At 43.2% G+C, this 18,413-nt stretch overlaps 1 gene segment (V, D, J or C); it reads right to left on the reverse strand.

Moving 5' to 3' along the window:
• Positions 1 to 1,802: 1,802 nt before the first annotated feature.
• Positions 1,803 to 14,021, reverse strand: LOC147583341 (T-cell receptor gamma chain C region C10.5-like). The segment is given in 5 exon segments: positions 1,803 to 2,406; positions 4,098 to 4,145; positions 5,820 to 5,945; positions 7,486 to 7,815; positions 13,794 to 14,021. Coding segments are annotated over 5 exon segments (738 nt in total).
• Between the last annotated feature and the right edge of the window lie 4,392 nt (positions 14,022 to 18,413).

Consider the following 18,413-nt stretch of genomic DNA (forward strand, 5'->3'; position numbering starts at 1 on the left):
TCTACCTGTGCTCATAGGTTCATGGGCACTGGTCTTCTGGAAACCTGTCTACACCAAGAAATGAGACTGAAAAATAGGAGCCTCAATAAATCACATGCCATGGAAAAGTACAGATCCTTCGAGGGCTAGAAGAAGTCTGTGTGCTGTGTCCTTCAGAATACTGTCATTGGACCGGACTGAAGTTTCAGTGTCTCAACAGTCCTGGTCATACGATTCCCAACTCATGAAGCAGCTACTTGGAGTGAACTTGATATAAAACAGGGGAACCCCTCGACCACAGCCTAGGAGTATGTTTGACAGCAGTCCTACGTCTGTGCAGATGGATATTTTCTTTTCATCAGCCGTGGCCTTGTGGAAAAGAGCAAACTTGGCTGTGGTCTAACTGCCCTTATTTTATCTGACAAAACCTACTACCCCTTGCACAGTCCCAACCAGTGGGGGCCGGTTTGACTTCAAACATTTTCCACCAATCAACCACATTTGACAGAGCACATAGACAAGAAAAGCCCGAGAAAAGAAAACCCCACCTCCGCACCAGCACCCTCCTGCCCCCCACACTGTCCCCTGCACCACCGCCCTCCCCCTCTCTGCACCTGCCAGTGCAGAACAGAGCCCGCAGGGCTGCCCAGGTTGGGTTGGGGAAGGGAGGGGCTGAGGATTGGAAACCACAGGGGACACTGGCTAGGAGTGCCCGGCCCTGAAATCAGCCCACACGGCTCTGGGTCATTTGCTAGTCTCCCCTTTGCCTCTGTGCTTTCCATACACAGAAACAGTTCCAGATCTCTAAGTAGAGGCCCAGGTATTTGCCCTAAAGAGGTCTGGTCAAATTCCTGAGAATCAAGTAGATGGAAATTAAATTTCCTCTTCCTTGTATCTGGTGGGTCCTGTGTTGTTTCCCCTTGGGAACCTGTATTTGGTCTCCAAAGCCACCTGTGTCACAGAAACTGAAGCTGATTGCAAATAAACAAAAAAAAAATCCTTTCCAATTTTAAATGAGGCATTGTTTTTGTTCTAATATATGCAAGCTTTTATTGTAAGTGCATTCATTACCGAAAATAGAAAATATACATTTAGTTTTTTACCCACTTACCACACACTGAACATTTTGCTTTATATTCATGTTTGTAGAAATATATACACGTGTGTGTGTGTGTGTGTGTGTGTGTACACGTGAGTGCATGTTCTCTATTATTTCTAAAGTGGAGCTGCCAACAGTAGATGCTGATACTGTTGGGGACTTGCATGTACTAATATCTCAGCTCATCCACACGACTCCTGGAGACGTGTCACTGTAAGTCCATTTTACAAATGAGAAAATTAAGGCACAGAAAGTTCTAATAGCTATAGACCCAAGATTTAAACCCAGGCTCCCGGGATTCAGAGTCCAAGCATTTAAACCCTCCAGCACTCTCCCTTTCCCGTGTTACTGCAGCTCTCATGGGGTTCTTGTGACATCAGGGAACACGGTGCACATGAGACACTGGTCCAGGTCTGACACCGGTGCCCTGAGCATGCCCTGCAGGCTTGTGACTTATTAAACTGTCACCAGGGGAGAGTCTTAAACTAAATAAGTCTGAAACTGCTCACCTTTCAAGGAGAAATGACTTGGGCACCTTCACTGTTTGTGGTTCCCCTGGGGCCAGTGCCCCCAAAGAAGGCATCACAAGGACTATCTTAGGGAAAGAATTAGAGATGTGGAATTGACCACGAGTACATCAATGCTGAATGTGAAGGCTCAGTTGTCATGCTGTCCATGGCCTTGTACTCAGGTCTCACCAAATAAATGTCCACAGAGGCGAAAGTAGACTTGTGATTGCTTTTATTAGGTCTGTTATGAAAAATAGCACAAAGTTCAGGTAGCAAGGAGGAAGACTTCCAGAAATGCAAAATAAAAGGCCTCCAGGCAGTTATCTGGATACAGAGCCCCAGGGGCCGCTATGGAAGCTGCACGCCGGCTGTACTCAGAGGCGAGGGTGCTGAGTGGCTGACGGGCTGGTGGACGTGAAGGAGACAGCGGTGCTGACGTCCCCGTGGGTGCCCCCGGCCCCGCCCCTGAGTCATAGTAGAAATTGTTCTCCATGCAGAGTGACATTTCCTGTCTGCCTAGCGGTTTGTAAACCTGTTCTGCAATGATGACACATAGAAAAAGAAACATGTGAACTGAAATAACCCAAATGCAGAGAGAAAGCCCCTCTAGATCCTCAACAGACTCTTTTAGTGACAATAGTCAAGGAGTAAAGTGGACCCTTGGTGCCACCATGGGTTAGAAACTCTTCCCATTGTCACAGAGTGCTGGTCTCCCAAGCAGACAGATGGCGATGATGACGGTGTAGACCATGCTCTTGACGACGAGGACGACGTACGTGTAGTAGGCAGAGGTGTTCGCGAGCTGCACCTGCCGGGGGTCTAAAAGAAGCCATCAGTTAGTTTCACCTGTTCTTTGGAAAGGCGAGGACTTAGTTTGGGAGCTGGGTCACAACACACATTTCTGATGTCCTGGGTTGAAGTGACTCTCTCACCGGTACAACTGGAGAGTAAACATCTACACCACCATCACCACTAACACCACCCCCAAGACTACTCAGAATCCGGTTCGCAGACCAAGTTAGTAAAAAAACAAAAACAAAAACAAAATTTAAAAAAAACCTTTCAAATTCACTTAGAACATTCCAAAGTATTAAAAAATAGGTTGTGTTTAGAATGAATGAGTCCAATGGGGAAAAACAAGCATTGGTGATAAATAGCTTCTAGCATTTCTTCATTCCCCCATGTCCCCAGGTAAGAATAATAGGCAATATCCATTAACCACAACTTAAATGTTACTTCAGAACTGTGCATGTGAAGCCCTAATTGTATTTAATTTTTAATAACAGATGAGGTTATTATTTTCATTCCCATTCTCACATAAATTGAGGACAGAGAGAGAAGCAACTTGCCTGATTTCATGCAACTAGTAAGTACGAGAGGCCAGATTTCAATCTCAGCAACCTGGTGTTTCAGGACGCATTCTCAGCTACTCTGTAATCCTGGATCTCTACATGCAATGAATACCCAAGACACCCAATGATTATGGATAAATGTAAAGTTGGATGATGATAAGGAAGATGATGACGAGTAGCCAGAGTCCAGGAGCCCCTTGATATTGGACATGAGGACAAATCAGCAGGACTAGAGCCAATGGTCTTCATCATTTCCTTTGTGCATATGTGTGGAGAAAGAGCTAGGAACTACTACTTATACTTAGAATGTACTCACAAGTCTTATTATGTAGCAGCTAAATGAGATACCCTAAGCTAGACATTCCACATGCGGGGCCTTATGTTTTCCATAACTGAGCTGGGTGTTATTTGTGTCATTTGTGGTTGGCTCAGAAAATGCAAATAATCTGCCCATATTTCTGCAAGTAATAATTAAAGACTGGGGTTTAAGTCTGGATTCTGGCACACGAAGTCCTGCCATCACACCCCCTCCCCTGGGCAGCCTGTTTCAGGGCCTTGGCTTTGGGATTTAGAGGAAGAATAAAAATTGAGTAAGTGTATGAACTCTTGATTCAGATGATCTGGGTTGAAGCCCCGGATCTTGCTGTGTCGCAGGGCACAAGGGACTTAGCTAATTTTAGTTCACTGTCCTCATTTGTAACGTGAGAACAAAATACTTTGTAGTGAGTATTAACAGAATTAAACAAAACCCGTTCAAAGTACACACAACGCCTTCTGTACAAGAACCTCTCAGTGTCAGTTCATATTATTAACTACCAACAAATACAAAGATTTAAAAAAAAACTCTAAAAGCTACTTGATACCATGTTTTCCTCAGTTCGTAGAAACAAAGACCACAGAAACGAATGAAATCCATTGTTGAAAGACTTCAGAGCCCCTCACTGCACCCCTACTTTATAGTCCTCTCATTCCCAAGCCAGAATTTACTGTGTGAAGGCGACTCCTGGGAAATGATGGAGACTTCAGCTGTCACTAAGTCTATTTTGCAAGATCCAACCATTGTGATATTTCTCCTTGAAGCCAGGGAAGTTCAAAAGTTAAGTTGATCAGAAGGTAAATGCTGTAGCATAACAAAAAGACAAACATAGAAGAACTTACCATTTTCATCCTTCCGAGAAGCTTTTGTGTAGTTAACAGCGGCGAGCTCTAAAAGAAATGAAAGCAAGTATTATTCCGTTGTTCATATCCATTCTTTGACACGTGTCTGTGTCGTGGATAGTTTGATGGATGGATAGCGAGAGAGACAGACAGACAGGCAGATAGAATCTGTCAACAGACTGGAGACAGCCATTACAAATAGGAGCCCCACAATTCCAGAAAAGGTGCTCTGATTCTTTGTGACTGAGCAGATCAATTCATATATGGTATTTCTGCACATGGATACATTGAAGTTCATGATTTTTTTTTCTTTTTTTCTCACAACTGGAGGATAATATCTAAGATTATCTTGTTTTCCTTCTGGGCTCACAGCTCCTAACACAGTGCCTGCGGCAAAGCAGGTGTTCTGTAAATACTTGTCGAGAGGAAAACCAACCAGAAACAGTGGCTGCTGTAAAGACCTGAGCACACACCGCTCACATGAAGTGTGGCCACCAAAATGATGTCGTCCAACCCAAGAATCCACAGCAGAATCTTACACGTTGGAAGGAGGCTGGTTTAGGTCAATTTCCCATGTAAAAACGGAAGCAGCCTTACCTTTCCAAATCACGCACACCCCGGTAACCGCAAGCCCCGCACATGATTTTCTAGAGTGGAGGTGTTTGTGGACATGACAACAAGACTAATGAAAGCCAGTACCCTTATATGGGCTAGTATCCAAAATCTATAAAGAGCTCACCAAACTCCACACCCAAAAAACAAATAACCCAGTGAAGAAATGGGCAGAAAGCATGAATAGACACTAGGGATACTAGCCCTTTGTCCGATATGTCATTTGCAAATATCTTTTCCCATTCATGAGACTTTTGCAGTGAATCATCCAAAAAAATGACCTTGACATTTTAAAATCTTTTGGAAGCTTCTGCTTGCTAATTAAACTGAGGGGTCCTACTGTCTTTAACTGTAAAACCCTTGCTCTTAAGTGCCTTTCCTAAGTGGTCTTATCTAATTGGAAATTATATCTTTAACATCTGGGACCATAGTTCTTAGATGAAAAATAAGCAGGTGTACTGGAAGGTGGTGGGCTTGACCCTTCAGGACTTGAGGATCCCATGAGCTAAGATTTGGAGCCAAACTGACACCTAAAAGGCATATGACCCGAATTGGGGATTGTGTGTGTTTTACAGTATACGTCCTTGCACAGAGGTTTTCCGGAGGTTGATGGGTGACCCAGTGCTGACCCGACGACCCCTGCCCTCACCAACTTGTACCATCAGAGGAGTGTTCTTGAGGTAGCGAGTGCTCTAACAGTCTTTAAATGTGGGACCTCTGAGATCCCTGTTGCCAGTAGCCTTTCTCTAAACGAAAGGAGACAATCGTGTGCACATTACTGAATGGGCAATAAGAGAGGCTACTGCGTTCAGGACCCAAGAAGACTCCATGTGCACCACCAACAATTCTCTTGGAACCTTGCAGACTTTTCTAGCAGGGGAAGTGCGGTCTGAAAGGTTGGGGGCTTGGCTCCAGGCACACCTTTCTGCCAGCCCAGCTGGGCTCTGGCCAAATAGGCCAGTTCCACAGGGTTCCAGATAAACATGCCGGCTCAGCCGGGCTCTGGGCATAACCCTTGCAGCCCAAGCTGACCTGTCCTGGAAAGGAAGGCCCATCAGATCAGCAGCCCGAAGGCAAGGAGAGGGGAGCTTCGAACCAAGAGGAACTCACCTGCAGTCCTTGAAACCGGTGAGGAGGACAGTGAACTCAAAGGGCTCACAGTGACCACCCCTGTGTTTCGCCTTGTCTCTGAATGCCTCTGGGGGTCCACTTCGGATCTTCTGGCCTCCGCCAAACCTGTTAAAGAACAAAAACTCAACCAAGTAAATGTTAAAGATCCAATGGCTGTATTCATCAATCAGTGTATGAATCAGAGAGCATCCCATCTAGCATGTAGACAGGAGCTCCAAAGGAGGACAGGAAAGAAATCTTTTTTACAATAGAGAAGGAGCAGAAAAAAGGAAATTTTTAGCAAGGAATCCACTGATTTAGGCAAGGTCACCCTGACAGAGAAGGGAAGGGGTCCATTAGGAAACTTCTTAGTGCTGACCAGGAAAATTCCCTAGTCGACTGGTTAAAGGTTACTCTTCTGGGGCATTGAAATTGTACTTGGGTTAGGTATTAAGTCTTGGTGGAGTGACTTGGGGCTTTAAGCTGAGTGTTGCCATTTGGGGTTTGTGGGTTTTTGTTTTTTGCTTTTTCTTTTTTAACACTCCCGGAGGACAAAGGACAAAGACTTACCTCAGAAATATATAGCAAAGCTCTTCACATGTCTTGCTATGTGTTTGCTCCCTGCTGCTTAAAAAGTGCTTGTTAACCACAGAGCAAGTACAAACTGGTTCCTTCTTATGGGCCCTCTGGGGGCATTTTATATTAATGTTCAGGACTTGACTTCTGAGTCTAGCGAGTTCCTGGCTCACAGCCAGGCCAGGGCACATTCAGCTCTGCCCCCATTGTCACATATGACCAGCCTCGGCACCAGTGAGGCTCTTTCAGGACACCATGTCTGAATCACCAGGGACCCTGGCTGATTAGGCAAAGTGTATTCGCCCTACTGTAGTGATCCTCCTGGGGACAGTGGTCCGGCCCGCCTCCCTCCCAGGCCTGGCACACGCTCGGACGGCAGGAAGTGTTTGCTGGGCAGCATTTCCCAGGGGTAGAAATACATCCATTGTGGACAATGGGAGAATGTTTGTACATGTAACCTCACCCCTCTCCAGTTACCAAATTTCACCTTACAGTCTTACATAAAATTCAAATCTGGAACACCCAAGACCATACTAAAAACTCGGCAGCCAAATCACCATTTTTACTTGAGCTGCAATCCAGCACCATCAAAGGAGCAGCATTTTGTCACCTGTAACTGTTTAAAGGTGATACTTTGAGTAGACCAGATTGAGGTGAGAGGGAGTTTGACTATTGAGTAGAACATTCCCGAAAGACATGCGATTGTTCTTATTTCCTTATCAAGTAAGATCATAGAAAGTGGACTCTCTTTTTGAGCATTTATTGTGTGTGAGGCTGCTAGGTGCTTCCTCCGTATTATTTCATTCAATCCATACAGTGACGCTAAAAAACATCATTGTGACCTTCATATTTTGGATGATGAAACTGAGGCGATAAAGGCTAAGTGAATTGTTCTTGTGCTCTTTCTTTGTATGTTTCTACTTTAATTCTATGGGGAAGTAACAGGACATTTATGTGACCGTTAAAAGTAACTACGTTAAAGAAAGATTTCTATTTGCTTGTTTCCCATTAATTTTTGATAGACAAGGTGTGGTATTCCCTTTGAAACAAAGGGTTCTGAAAGGTTATCATCATGTGTATATGCACATACCTTTGTTTATTGAAGGAAACAGTATCTCTCGATTAACCCCTCCTTTATTATTCTCGTGTTTGACGGTACATTTGTGTTCTTTATCCATTGACTTTTTAGGCACAGTCAGCCACGTGTATTTCATGTATGTGTCCTTAGTCTTCATGGTGTCACCCTGCTGGGATTTCAGAATTGTTTTGCCATTCTTTTCTTTCCAATCTATCGTGATAACGTCAGGGAAAAAGTCCTCAAGAAGACAAAGATATGTTCCAGTATTATGGAGTTTTACTTCATCAGCTGAAGGAAGAAAAATCGTGGGCTTGGGGAAAATGTCTTCATCAGGATTTTTATCTGTGGGAGAAATGCAATTGCAATGAAAACATTAGAGAAATGAAACATTCTGTGGTTTGGAACCACCTAACACACAGTAAAAGGAAGGAAAAGTTGCATAGGGTTAGTGCTTACTATGACCTTTCATCCACAGTGGGTTCTGAGTTGCTTATTTTGTTACTTTCCATGGGAAAAGGGGTTATGTAAATTGTCCAAAGTCACGGCTATTAAGGGCAGCACCTGGATTAATGTGGAATTTTTTGAAACAATACACAGTCACTTGTTGAAAGGGAATCTATTTCCACCCACACTTGATCTGTCACATTGGCCTTTTAGCTTCAAATAAGGATCCCATGTCCACTTCTGATACGGGATTTCTTCTGCTTGATTCCTGATTTTATAGACCATCTTGCTCTCACATCTGAATCATACCAGGATTTTGAGTAGAGTGATGTTTTAAGCTGCATCTCCAAATTATCTACAATGCCTTGAATTTAGAAGTGATGTGGCTAAATTTACAAAACGGCTATTAAAAATTTATTGATTGTTTCCAGAAATGCTCGTATTAACTTTATCAAGTATTGTACTACTCAGAATTCGGTTTGCTTTAAGAAATGTTCACTAAAGGCACATTTTAACGGGAATTTCGTTGCAGTTGATGCATGACTAAAAAGACACCATACTTTGACACTTAGAATATCCCTCCAAATTCGAATCTGCCCTGGAAGCCTGCTTAACTTGCTTTCACACACACAGTTTTCTTTGATTTCACCTGCTAAATAACATTATATGTAACTGGTAAAATGTTAACAGTTATGGTTCCAGAGTTTCTTGTAGACATAATGTGAAAATATGTAATGAAACATCATAGTTGTCAAGGGCATGTCACTTGAAGGCTGGAATGTTCCTTGCTTATACATTGATTGTTAACTAGTGATTGAAATTATAAAGAGTAGAACCCTTCCAATTTGATTTCCAACTGAAACACAAACGTTAACACATTTTCTCTTTGGGCTAGTTAGGAGTTAGAATAATAATTTTGTGGACAATTTCCGAAGAAAAGAAGAATTTTATTTCTCCTTTGAGAAGAAAAGGAAAAAATATTCTTGAGAATTTCTGACAGTGCCTCAAAGTTCCTGATTTTTATACTAATCTGTAAGCAAACAATGACTTTTTTAACCACGCTATACATAGAATTAGATCATAATGAGGTTGTCTTAAACTTGTTCGTCTTGCATACACTGCAAATAGTATTTTATTGATTGTAATACTAAGAAAGTCTATATTTCTCCAACCATATACTTTGTTTTTCATTGTGAAAGCATGTTATAGAAAACAAGACTAATTTTTCAAAGTATATGATATTTACATGATTTTTGCCTCTAGTCAATACATTTAAGGAATCTAGTTTTCATGTTAGGAAGTTGTTTTTTTTTATAAGATTACTTCTGATTCATCATCGTAAAGAACTTGAAAATCAAATGATCTACTTGGAAAATTATTGGACAGGAAGACAGGATGCTTACCTCCTGTCCCTTTTCTTCAGCTAGATTCTGGAAGTTTCATTCTTTTCAGGATAGAAGGAATCTTGAACTCCTATAACTTTCTCAATGTGATAATTAACTGAGCATTAAATAGTGTACTTGATTATATATGATTAGTGCCTACATTTTGGCTAATTATACTACATGTTTTTTCTTCCAACATTCTTTTTTAAACTTACTAGCAGTGTTTTTTATGGCCACAATCATTTGACTGATGCATAACATAGAAACCAGTTCACAAAACAAATAAGTTTTCCATTACATTTCTATATATTCATAATCAAAAAATGTTTTAAGGTAAATTGCCTGAGTTGTAGACATATTATTAGGACGAAGCAGTATGAATTCTATATAAGTTAACCAAATGCAACCACACTTTCAATTAAGTGGGGATTTCAAACCTGCATTAATATTGGCTCCAAATTTCTCAGCTTATTCTTCTAATTTTTCTTTTAGTAAGTAAATAAAGCTATTTCATATGTAAATATGAATTTCAAATTTATGACATTTCTAAGTATATTTAAAAGGACTAACCATATCTGTAACTATATTTCTATGTACATTCTAACCATATTTTCAACCATTGTTTTTCTACCATATACAAGCACGAATCCCAAACTTGGTAAAGTTAGAGATAATAAAAATTAAGATAAAGGGTTAAGGTTTAAATACACAGAAAAACTACAAAAATACAAAAACAAAACCCACATTTTAATTTCATTTTGTGGCCAAGTGAAGGAAAAGTTCATTAAATGAAACAAATACCTCTAAATTCAAGTTATTTGTCTATCAGTGCACAGGAAGGTCACTTTCCACTGGAGCAGTTAGAAGCACAGCTGAATCCTTGGGCACATTTCTGCTCTATCATTATGATTGGCTACAGACCCTCCATACTGGATACTATTGTCCCTTTAGGTTTGCAATGGGACAACTTCTTAGGGCATACCCACTGCATATCCAGCACCCGTTATATGTTAGACAACATGCCAAGTAATTTATTCACAGTCTCTCATTTAAGTCTCATATGACTCCTGCTGAATGCCTCCTGTTATCCCACCTGATGGATGAGGAAACTGAGGGCAGAGAATAATCGCCAAATTCACATAAGCACTACGTGGTAGAGATAGGGCTCCAGGTCAGCCTGGGGCAAATCCCGGGCTCTCTGACTACACCCTTTCACCGTCAGGAAAGGAAATGTGTCAACTCACAAAGCACATCTGTCGTGATCAACTTCATTCTTGGAACAAACCCTTTCACGACAGTTACACATGATGTACATGAACACTTTATACAAGTCCACACGGACACAAGGTCTGATCTTATTACAGAATTTGCACAATGTTGTCTACGCTGACCTTTACTGTAAGGATTGATATTAAAATCCCTCCTAAGATTTCCACCACCAAACATGCTATGGAAATGAGAAAGTATATTATTATCATTACCATGGTTATTAGCAATTTGTTTAGATGATTGTGTGCTCCAACATGACATTTTAATCGCATGGGACCACATCTTTCTTACTAATGGGAATATGGTACTCGAGGTAATGATTGGATCTATGTAAATCAAGCATGGAGACTCATTCCTTCATTTGCACCCCACTTTGCTCTACTGTGTCTCGATTCACTCAGCCATCATCACTGGAATGTGCCTTTGACACACCAGTTAATAGGCAATCACTTGTCTTATCTGCTGCATTTCCAGTGTTAAGAAAGTCAAAGGGAACATTGGCTAAAGCCTAGTAACATGCGGTCAGTTCACGGAACTGCTTCACCTGCGTGGTCCAAAGCAAATGTCTCTTTTCCCATCAACAGCATAATCCATGTGCATTCTAAGCTTTCACCAGAAATTTCTACCTCCAACTGCCTTTCTTTCGGATCGTGCCTAGGTTTGCCTTGAATCTCCTACAGTGGGATTTCAGGCCAAATGACTAGATCAAAGGCAGTTGCCTGGTCCTCCAAGTCTCCTATTGTCACATTAGATCACCAGACTGCATGATCCCTGACCCTGTCGGCTGATTATCACCATCTGTGAATGACATTCAATGTCATGGTGCCCATAGTAATGATGCAGTTGTAGCATGAAATGCATTTGTGTAAAAACCACCTTATCCACTATATGAAACGGATGTGGAAGACGATTCCCACTCTTCACTTCATATTCCCCCAAAAGGACTCATGCTTTGAGTGTTTTTTCTAATTTTATGATAGATAAGGCATAACATCTTTGAAACTCTGGTGTACTTCATTTTATCACTTAACACAAAGTATGTACTCCACCACATTTTTCTCCTACTTGTGAACATAAAATTTTATCCTGTGCTTCTTTCTAGATCATCACAGGCTTTTTTTTTTCCTTCTTCTTCTGCTTTCCTTAGTGCTTTTAATCTTTTATTTTTATTTCATGGCCTAACTGTACTTGTGTCTTTTATTTGAGGCCTTCTCAAATAGATGATGGAAAGGGACAGTATAAATAAATGAGAAACCATTGGTGTGTTCGGCCCCAGGGCTTCAGAGCTTAGGAAGGTCTAACTCAGAGATCACATGAAAAACGAAAGAAGAGGTGTCCAAATCCCTCTCTGTGATACAAACGCAAAACGTGTGGAATTCAACCACTCCGAAACGCCAGAGAAGAAGGTGAGGCTTGCGTTCCCAACATCATCCCTCACGAAAGAGGGGTTGTCTTATGTTTCAGTCCTGGGCCACTTATTAAAAGAGGCTCTTCTAATCCATTCAACTTTGATCCAACAATACTACTTGGACAGGATACCAACCTGAAATAAACTTGATGAGACTAGTTTTGGAAGTCGCGCTGGTAAAAGACAATAAGCAGTTTAATGTGGATTTAGTAAATCTGACTTGGGACTAAAGACTCTATACTTCATGCTTCTGTCTCACATACATAGAAAGACAGTATAAATGAAAAGAATGCTTTTATTTTGTAAGTGGGTGAATTTTCTCTTCCAATAAAATATCTAGGGACATCATCATCTGGGAATCCCAAAACAGACACTCAGACCCTATGATAACTCAGATATATGCTCTGAAGTACACATGTTAGATGTGTATGAAGGGTTTGAAAAAACATTTTAATGAAATGTGAGGGCAGAAATAAGCAGTATTTCTCAAATGATATTTATAATGATGTAATTTTTAATCTGTAGGCATAATCCAATGAAGATATTAATTATAAGTGAAGATTTAATTTTATGGGTATTAATATAATTTTATGTATTCAAGTTGTAAAACCTCTCCTTTTTTACATCCAGAGGTTTCCGCCAAAAAATGCGAGATCCCCTGATGTTAAGACTAACAATGTCTCAGGTGATGCCTACTACATTCTACTCATTTTTAGAATCATGTAACAATGGGTCTTAGAAACTGAAGGTATTCTGCCAATACTGACCAATTGTTCCAAAATGACCTGTAGACCAGATCATACTTAATACATTTCCTGTACTCATGATTCATAAAGTACTTCAGTAGGTGATCATTTGAATTCTATAGGATTGGCTTTCTTTTTTAAATCACTGACCATGTCTGAACCTATGTGGTAGCTATTTCTAACAGAAAGTGATAGATCCAGGATCACAGTCCATATTTTTTTCTGCACTACACTCTCCTAAAAACACTTTTTAAAGGACGTCATGAACTGTATCTGTGTCACCATATTTAATAAGATTGCTATAATTTATATTGCAGTCGGGTGGACGAAAGAGGACCAGAATGCTGTGTTTCAATTTATTAATTCTTTGTGCCTATGACCACAACCACTAAGGAAACCAAAAAATATCATTACATTTCACAATTCTAATGTTTTACCAGCATTGTGAAAATTCTTTGAAAACCTGTAGTTGACTAGATCTGGCAATCTAGAAACATCCCTGGGAGGTGTTCTCCCTCATCCAGGCAAAATTTCATCTCTAAGGGTAATGAAGAATGAACACATTTACTAGCCTGAATGTAGAAAAACAAACAAACAAACAAACAAACAAACAAACAAACCCAGCTCATGACATTAATGGATATGTTTGCACAGTTCAATGTGTCCATCCCTGGTATGAATCAGCTTCTGACAAAATGACAAGTTCAGCAATTTTTGTTCATTCTTTTTCACTGGTTGTTTTTGGAATCAAGTAAATAAGATACACAAATTTCTTTACAAACCTTTCAGTACAGAAATCCCACAGGGACCTAACATCCCCACCCCTCAGGGACCCCCAGTTGCTCTAGCAAGTTAGCTCCTCGTCAATGTCGTCCACGCGAACTCAGGCGGCAACCACCCCCCAAGGACTGGGAAACAGTCACCTACCTCTCCAAGGATCCTGCTGCCATTTGTGTCCAAACTGGAACCAAATCCTAGAATTCTGGGCCAGCACCAGCCCCTGGCCTCCGCCCCTGCATCACCTGCCTCCCCTCCCTACGTTATACGGAAGAATGAAAGAATATTTACCTGTAACCCTGAGCAGTGTGCCAGGACCGAACACTTTGTGGGCCCAGCTATACCAAATCTTCCCAAACAGCACAGTAATACACGCCCTCATCGCTCTTCGCCAGCTTCAGCAGCAACAGGTTAGAGCTTGTGCTATCCTTGCCTTTCTTGGCGTGGACCTTGTCTGCTGTCAAGACACCATCTCTGGTCACATATGAGCTGGACATATCCAGCATGAGGATCCTCTTGGGGGCTGTACCCTCCTGGTGGCGGTACCAGTGGATGTAGCTGACCGAGGTGCTGGCTTTGCAGGGCAGCGTGGCCCAGCTGCCTGCACGTGCCACCACCACGGCTGGCTGCTCCACACTGATCGCTGCCACGCCACCTGCGAGGGGGGACAGCGGTGAGACAGGGAAGGATAAGAGCCTCAGGGCACCCCACGCACCCGCACCGGGGAGGGAGTCAGGACTTACCAGGAAACAGGAGGGCGCACAGGAAGGCGAGGGGACCCAGCATGGTTCTGCTTCCCCGCTGGTGGAGAGAAGCCCAGGGTGACCTCCCAGCTGCACCTGCTGGAAGGAGACTGATTAGGTAGGTGGCAGAGGGCAGGTTAGTGTCTGAGCTCTGCATCCCTGAGGCACCTGCTGGTGAGAGACAGAGAGAGAGAGGCTGGAGGGTGGAGCCAGAGGGCAGGGACAGGTCTGACCACAAAATGGGGAGAGGAACCCCCAACGGTCAGGGTGCTGAGAATACGGAAGAGCTTTGGTGCAATAAAAACACCACTAATAATAGCAATCCTTGATTTGACATGGACTATGGAGCACAGCACTAATTTGTTTCTGCTCAGTGTCTCTTTCGAGGCTGCATGCCTAAGAGGAATCAGGTGGGATGACAGCCGGGTCTGGCTGGAGACAAATCCCAAACCTCAAATGGCCACCTGGCACTCACAGAGCAATGGGTGTGCTGCCTCCCTGGGGGGCAGGGACAAGCAGAGCAGCAATCCCCGCCTAAAAGGCATGGGGCTCCCAAGCGGGCACTGGAGCATTGTCCCCAGAGGTGGCATCAGGAGATTAAGTGCCCTCACATAACATGATAGCTGTGCAGTCGTGGGCGAGCTGTTTCTCCTCCTTTTCCTCATCTGTCAAAAGGGATCTCGTTCGTTTGCAGGCAGAGTGAACAGGAAATGTGAGCAAAGCGTGTAGCCTGTCCCAGGTGCATAGACAAGGCTCAGGAAATGTTGGGGACGGGTGTTTCACCTCAACGCTGGACTATTGGCAGTAGATGTTTTCTGGGCAGTAGATGTTTTCTCATAGCATAGGATTAGTTTTGAAAAAAAAAAGGATGTGGGCTTCTGTGGGCACACCTGTGTGTGTGTGTGTGTGTGTGTGTGTGTGTGTGTGTGTATCCAAAGGAAGAAGACTGCATCGACCCAGGGGCAGTGTAGACCAGGCGGTGGGACCAGGTCCTGCAGTCCCAGGGTCAGATCTTCAAAAATGGGAAAGGCGGGGCCTTGTGAGGGGTCAGCTGAGGAATGCACCGGAAATGCGTGAGAAATAAAGATAGCATTGACTTCCAACCGAAACGAAAATTCCTTTTCACTTATGGCAAGTATACCAAGGCTTCCTGGGTATAGTTATAGTAATTCGTTATACTCATTATAGGCTGACCTCCTGGAGGGCGAGGGCAGTGGGGACAGCCAGGAAAGGGACTTGGCTGGGCTGGAGGGCTGGGTCCTGCAACACCCATGACCAGACCCAGCTCCCATGCTCCTCCTCCTGGTAAAACTGGAGGGCAGACCTGCTGAGCTATAACCGGGATTCAAAGCTAAAGTGTCCCAAAATGCAGGCTTTGAGGTTGTGCTGAGACGGTGAGGTGTTGAGTAGATGCTCTGCTAAAAGAATATTCCAGGCCCATCATTCAGACCCTCAGCAGGTGTCTAGGGCAGCTGTGCTAAAGTGTTAAGTGGAAAAGAGAGTGACAACGGGGGAGACATCTGACCAGCAAAACGGCAGGTGGAAAGAGTCTCAATATAGAAGGTGAGCAGTGTGGGTGGTGACAAATTGGGTGACATTTTTCTTCCTGCTTTCTCTATTTCCTAGATTTTCACTGATAGGCAAATCTTACTTTGGGGGAGAAAATCCACAACCTTCTACTGTTTTCTGAAAATAAATTTTATTTCACATGGTCAGCATTCAAAAGTCTGTTTCTCTCAATTACTGTTACCATTTTTATTCAAATACTACTCACATTAAAGTGTCTCAACAGCTCACCAGGCTCAGTGGGTAATGAAGTCTGCCCCAAACCTCCAGCCAAATACTCTCTTGGGTGTGTCAATGACAAAAGTCAAACAATTTAGTTTGTAGTGTGTTATGTCCTTTATTGAAAGAAGAATAATCCATGGATTGGGGCGTTCAGTGCCTCACAAGCAGTGGACACGGTTCCCCAGGGATTTTGGCAAGAGGGAGTTTATAGAGCCTTAGAAACAGCCAAGGGGGGAACAGGAAGGATTAGGTGGTGTTCAGGGATCTCCCTACAAGGCTAGCAGGTCACTGAGGGAATAAGGAGAGAGCTTTTGGCTCAGGTTGATTGGCTGGGGTCGCATATCTGATCCCATTTAGAACAGGGAAATCATTACAGATTCTTGGTGATGGGGACCGGCTGGCTGGGATATACTGTTTCTGGTCAAGGGCAGCATTGACAGGGACAGGAAAGGGACCTACATTTCTGCTTGCTGACCTGGGACCCTGGGCAGGAGTGGCTCCATCCTGGGCCTGGAGATGTATGTCAGCAGGTGACCATTGTTCACCTTTCCTCTACTCTTCCTGCTGTGGGGTGTGCCTGCTCTTCTCTAAGTGGCACTAAAGGTCATATTTCTTAAAAGATGCTCCTGTTTAAAGAAATAATAGGGAAAACTCTTCAGCAAGAGAGAAAGAGTAGCCACCCTTATGTGGAGAGTGGAGGGTTCTGATCAGGACCCCACTGACTCCAGGAAGAGAGAAATTACACTGCACTTGAGGGAGCAGGACGTCTTGTCTCCCCAGATCATCCCGCTGTTGCATGAATGAAGCTGCTGTGATGGCTCCAGACCTCAGCCCCAGGGGAGAGGCGGCTGGGTCACAGCAGGTGTGGACTCAGGCAGACCCTGTGCAGAGGGCCAGGTGCTGAAGCTTGGACCTGCTCGGTTAACCTCTGAGAGGCTGGCGTGCTCGCCTCACCTGGGGCAGCTCCCCTCCGCCCAGCAGAGAGTCTGAGATCTCGTCCAGTGTGACCGCTTCCCTTGGTCACGTGGAATAAATGGATGCAGACATGACGTCAACCTTCGGTGAACGGGACAAACCCGAAAGTCCAAAAGAGGGAAGACATTGATATATTTTGATGAGTGGACTGTCCGTAAAATATTCTTCCTTTTTTCTTCCATTTACATGTTTATAACACTTTGTGTTGAATCCACATTTTTCCTTAAATATATTTCTCTTTTGTTAGGTTAATTATCCCATTTTTAAAACCAAGTCGTAAGTAGCATCCGGGACATTCACACTTCGCTAGAGAATCACAGAACTTTAAATACTTCAAGTTGAAGAAGAAAACCCTCATTCCAGATGCCTCATTGTTTCTCATCTTTAAAGCTCCCCAAAACAGGCGATTCCTTCAATATTACAAAACCATGAGCAGCTGAGGCAGGATTCAAACCCCCGCGCCCCCATCCCTCCTCTGTACCGTGAACACATCACATTGAGTGGACCTGTCATTTCTAATTCAGTAACTACATCAGAGTACCCACTACATCTCAAGGCTGGGACCAGGCCCTTTTTCAAACATAAACGTTACTTTCGTAACCCTTGAGAGTTGTAAAATTCTGTGAGGCACACATTAGTGTTCCCAGTCAACAGATGATGACCGTCAGGCTCCTTAAGACATTCCTCACATTGGACTTTGGAAAACAACTGAGCAAATCTGATAATCATTGAACCAGCTTTATTAGAAGAAATTAGGATCAGTTATGTTGGTCTGCATTGGACCCTTCTCAAAGGTAAATGTGTGTGTGTGTGTGTGTGTGTGTGCGTGTGTGTGTGTGTGCATTCATAACAAATTAACTTGATAGAGAATTTCCTCCTCAAGTAAAAAGGCAGCCTCACAAAGTTGTCAGATTTACAGGGAAGTGCAAAATGCAATGCAATATTTGGACATAAACTACAATGATTTTGTTGTTTACCTGGAATTCAGGGAAATGTAAATCAAATCCACATTGAGCTAGCACCTCACACCTGATAGATGGCTGTAATCAGAAAGAGTACAATAACAGGTGTCATCGCAGAAGCGGGGAAGGGAGGAAGGGCAGGGACTCTGGCTGACCATCCTCTGCTCAGGGACCACATGAAGGGGACACGAGGCTGTCACAGGAACAGCTCCAAGAGCAGACTGTCCCAGGCAAGCGTGAGTGTCTGCGGTCCCGGAAAATCCCTGCTGGGCCAGATGGGGCATGGTTTCAAAATTAAGAAAGTATAAAACTACCATCACCTAGAGCAGAAAGAGAATCCTTAAAACAAGAAAAGTAGTGAGAAATCTCCTCCACCAGAATGTTAAAGAAGCTATAAGCTACAGCACAGAAAAGAAGGCAGTATTGGCCCCAGAGTTTATTCA

The sequence above is a fragment of the Puma concolor genome, chromosome A2 (assembly GCF_028749965.1).
Source record: "Puma concolor isolate L17-30 chromosome A2, mPumCon1.1.hap2, whole genome shotgun sequence".
Lineage (NCBI taxonomy): Eukaryota > Metazoa > Chordata > Mammalia > Carnivora > Felidae > Puma > Puma concolor.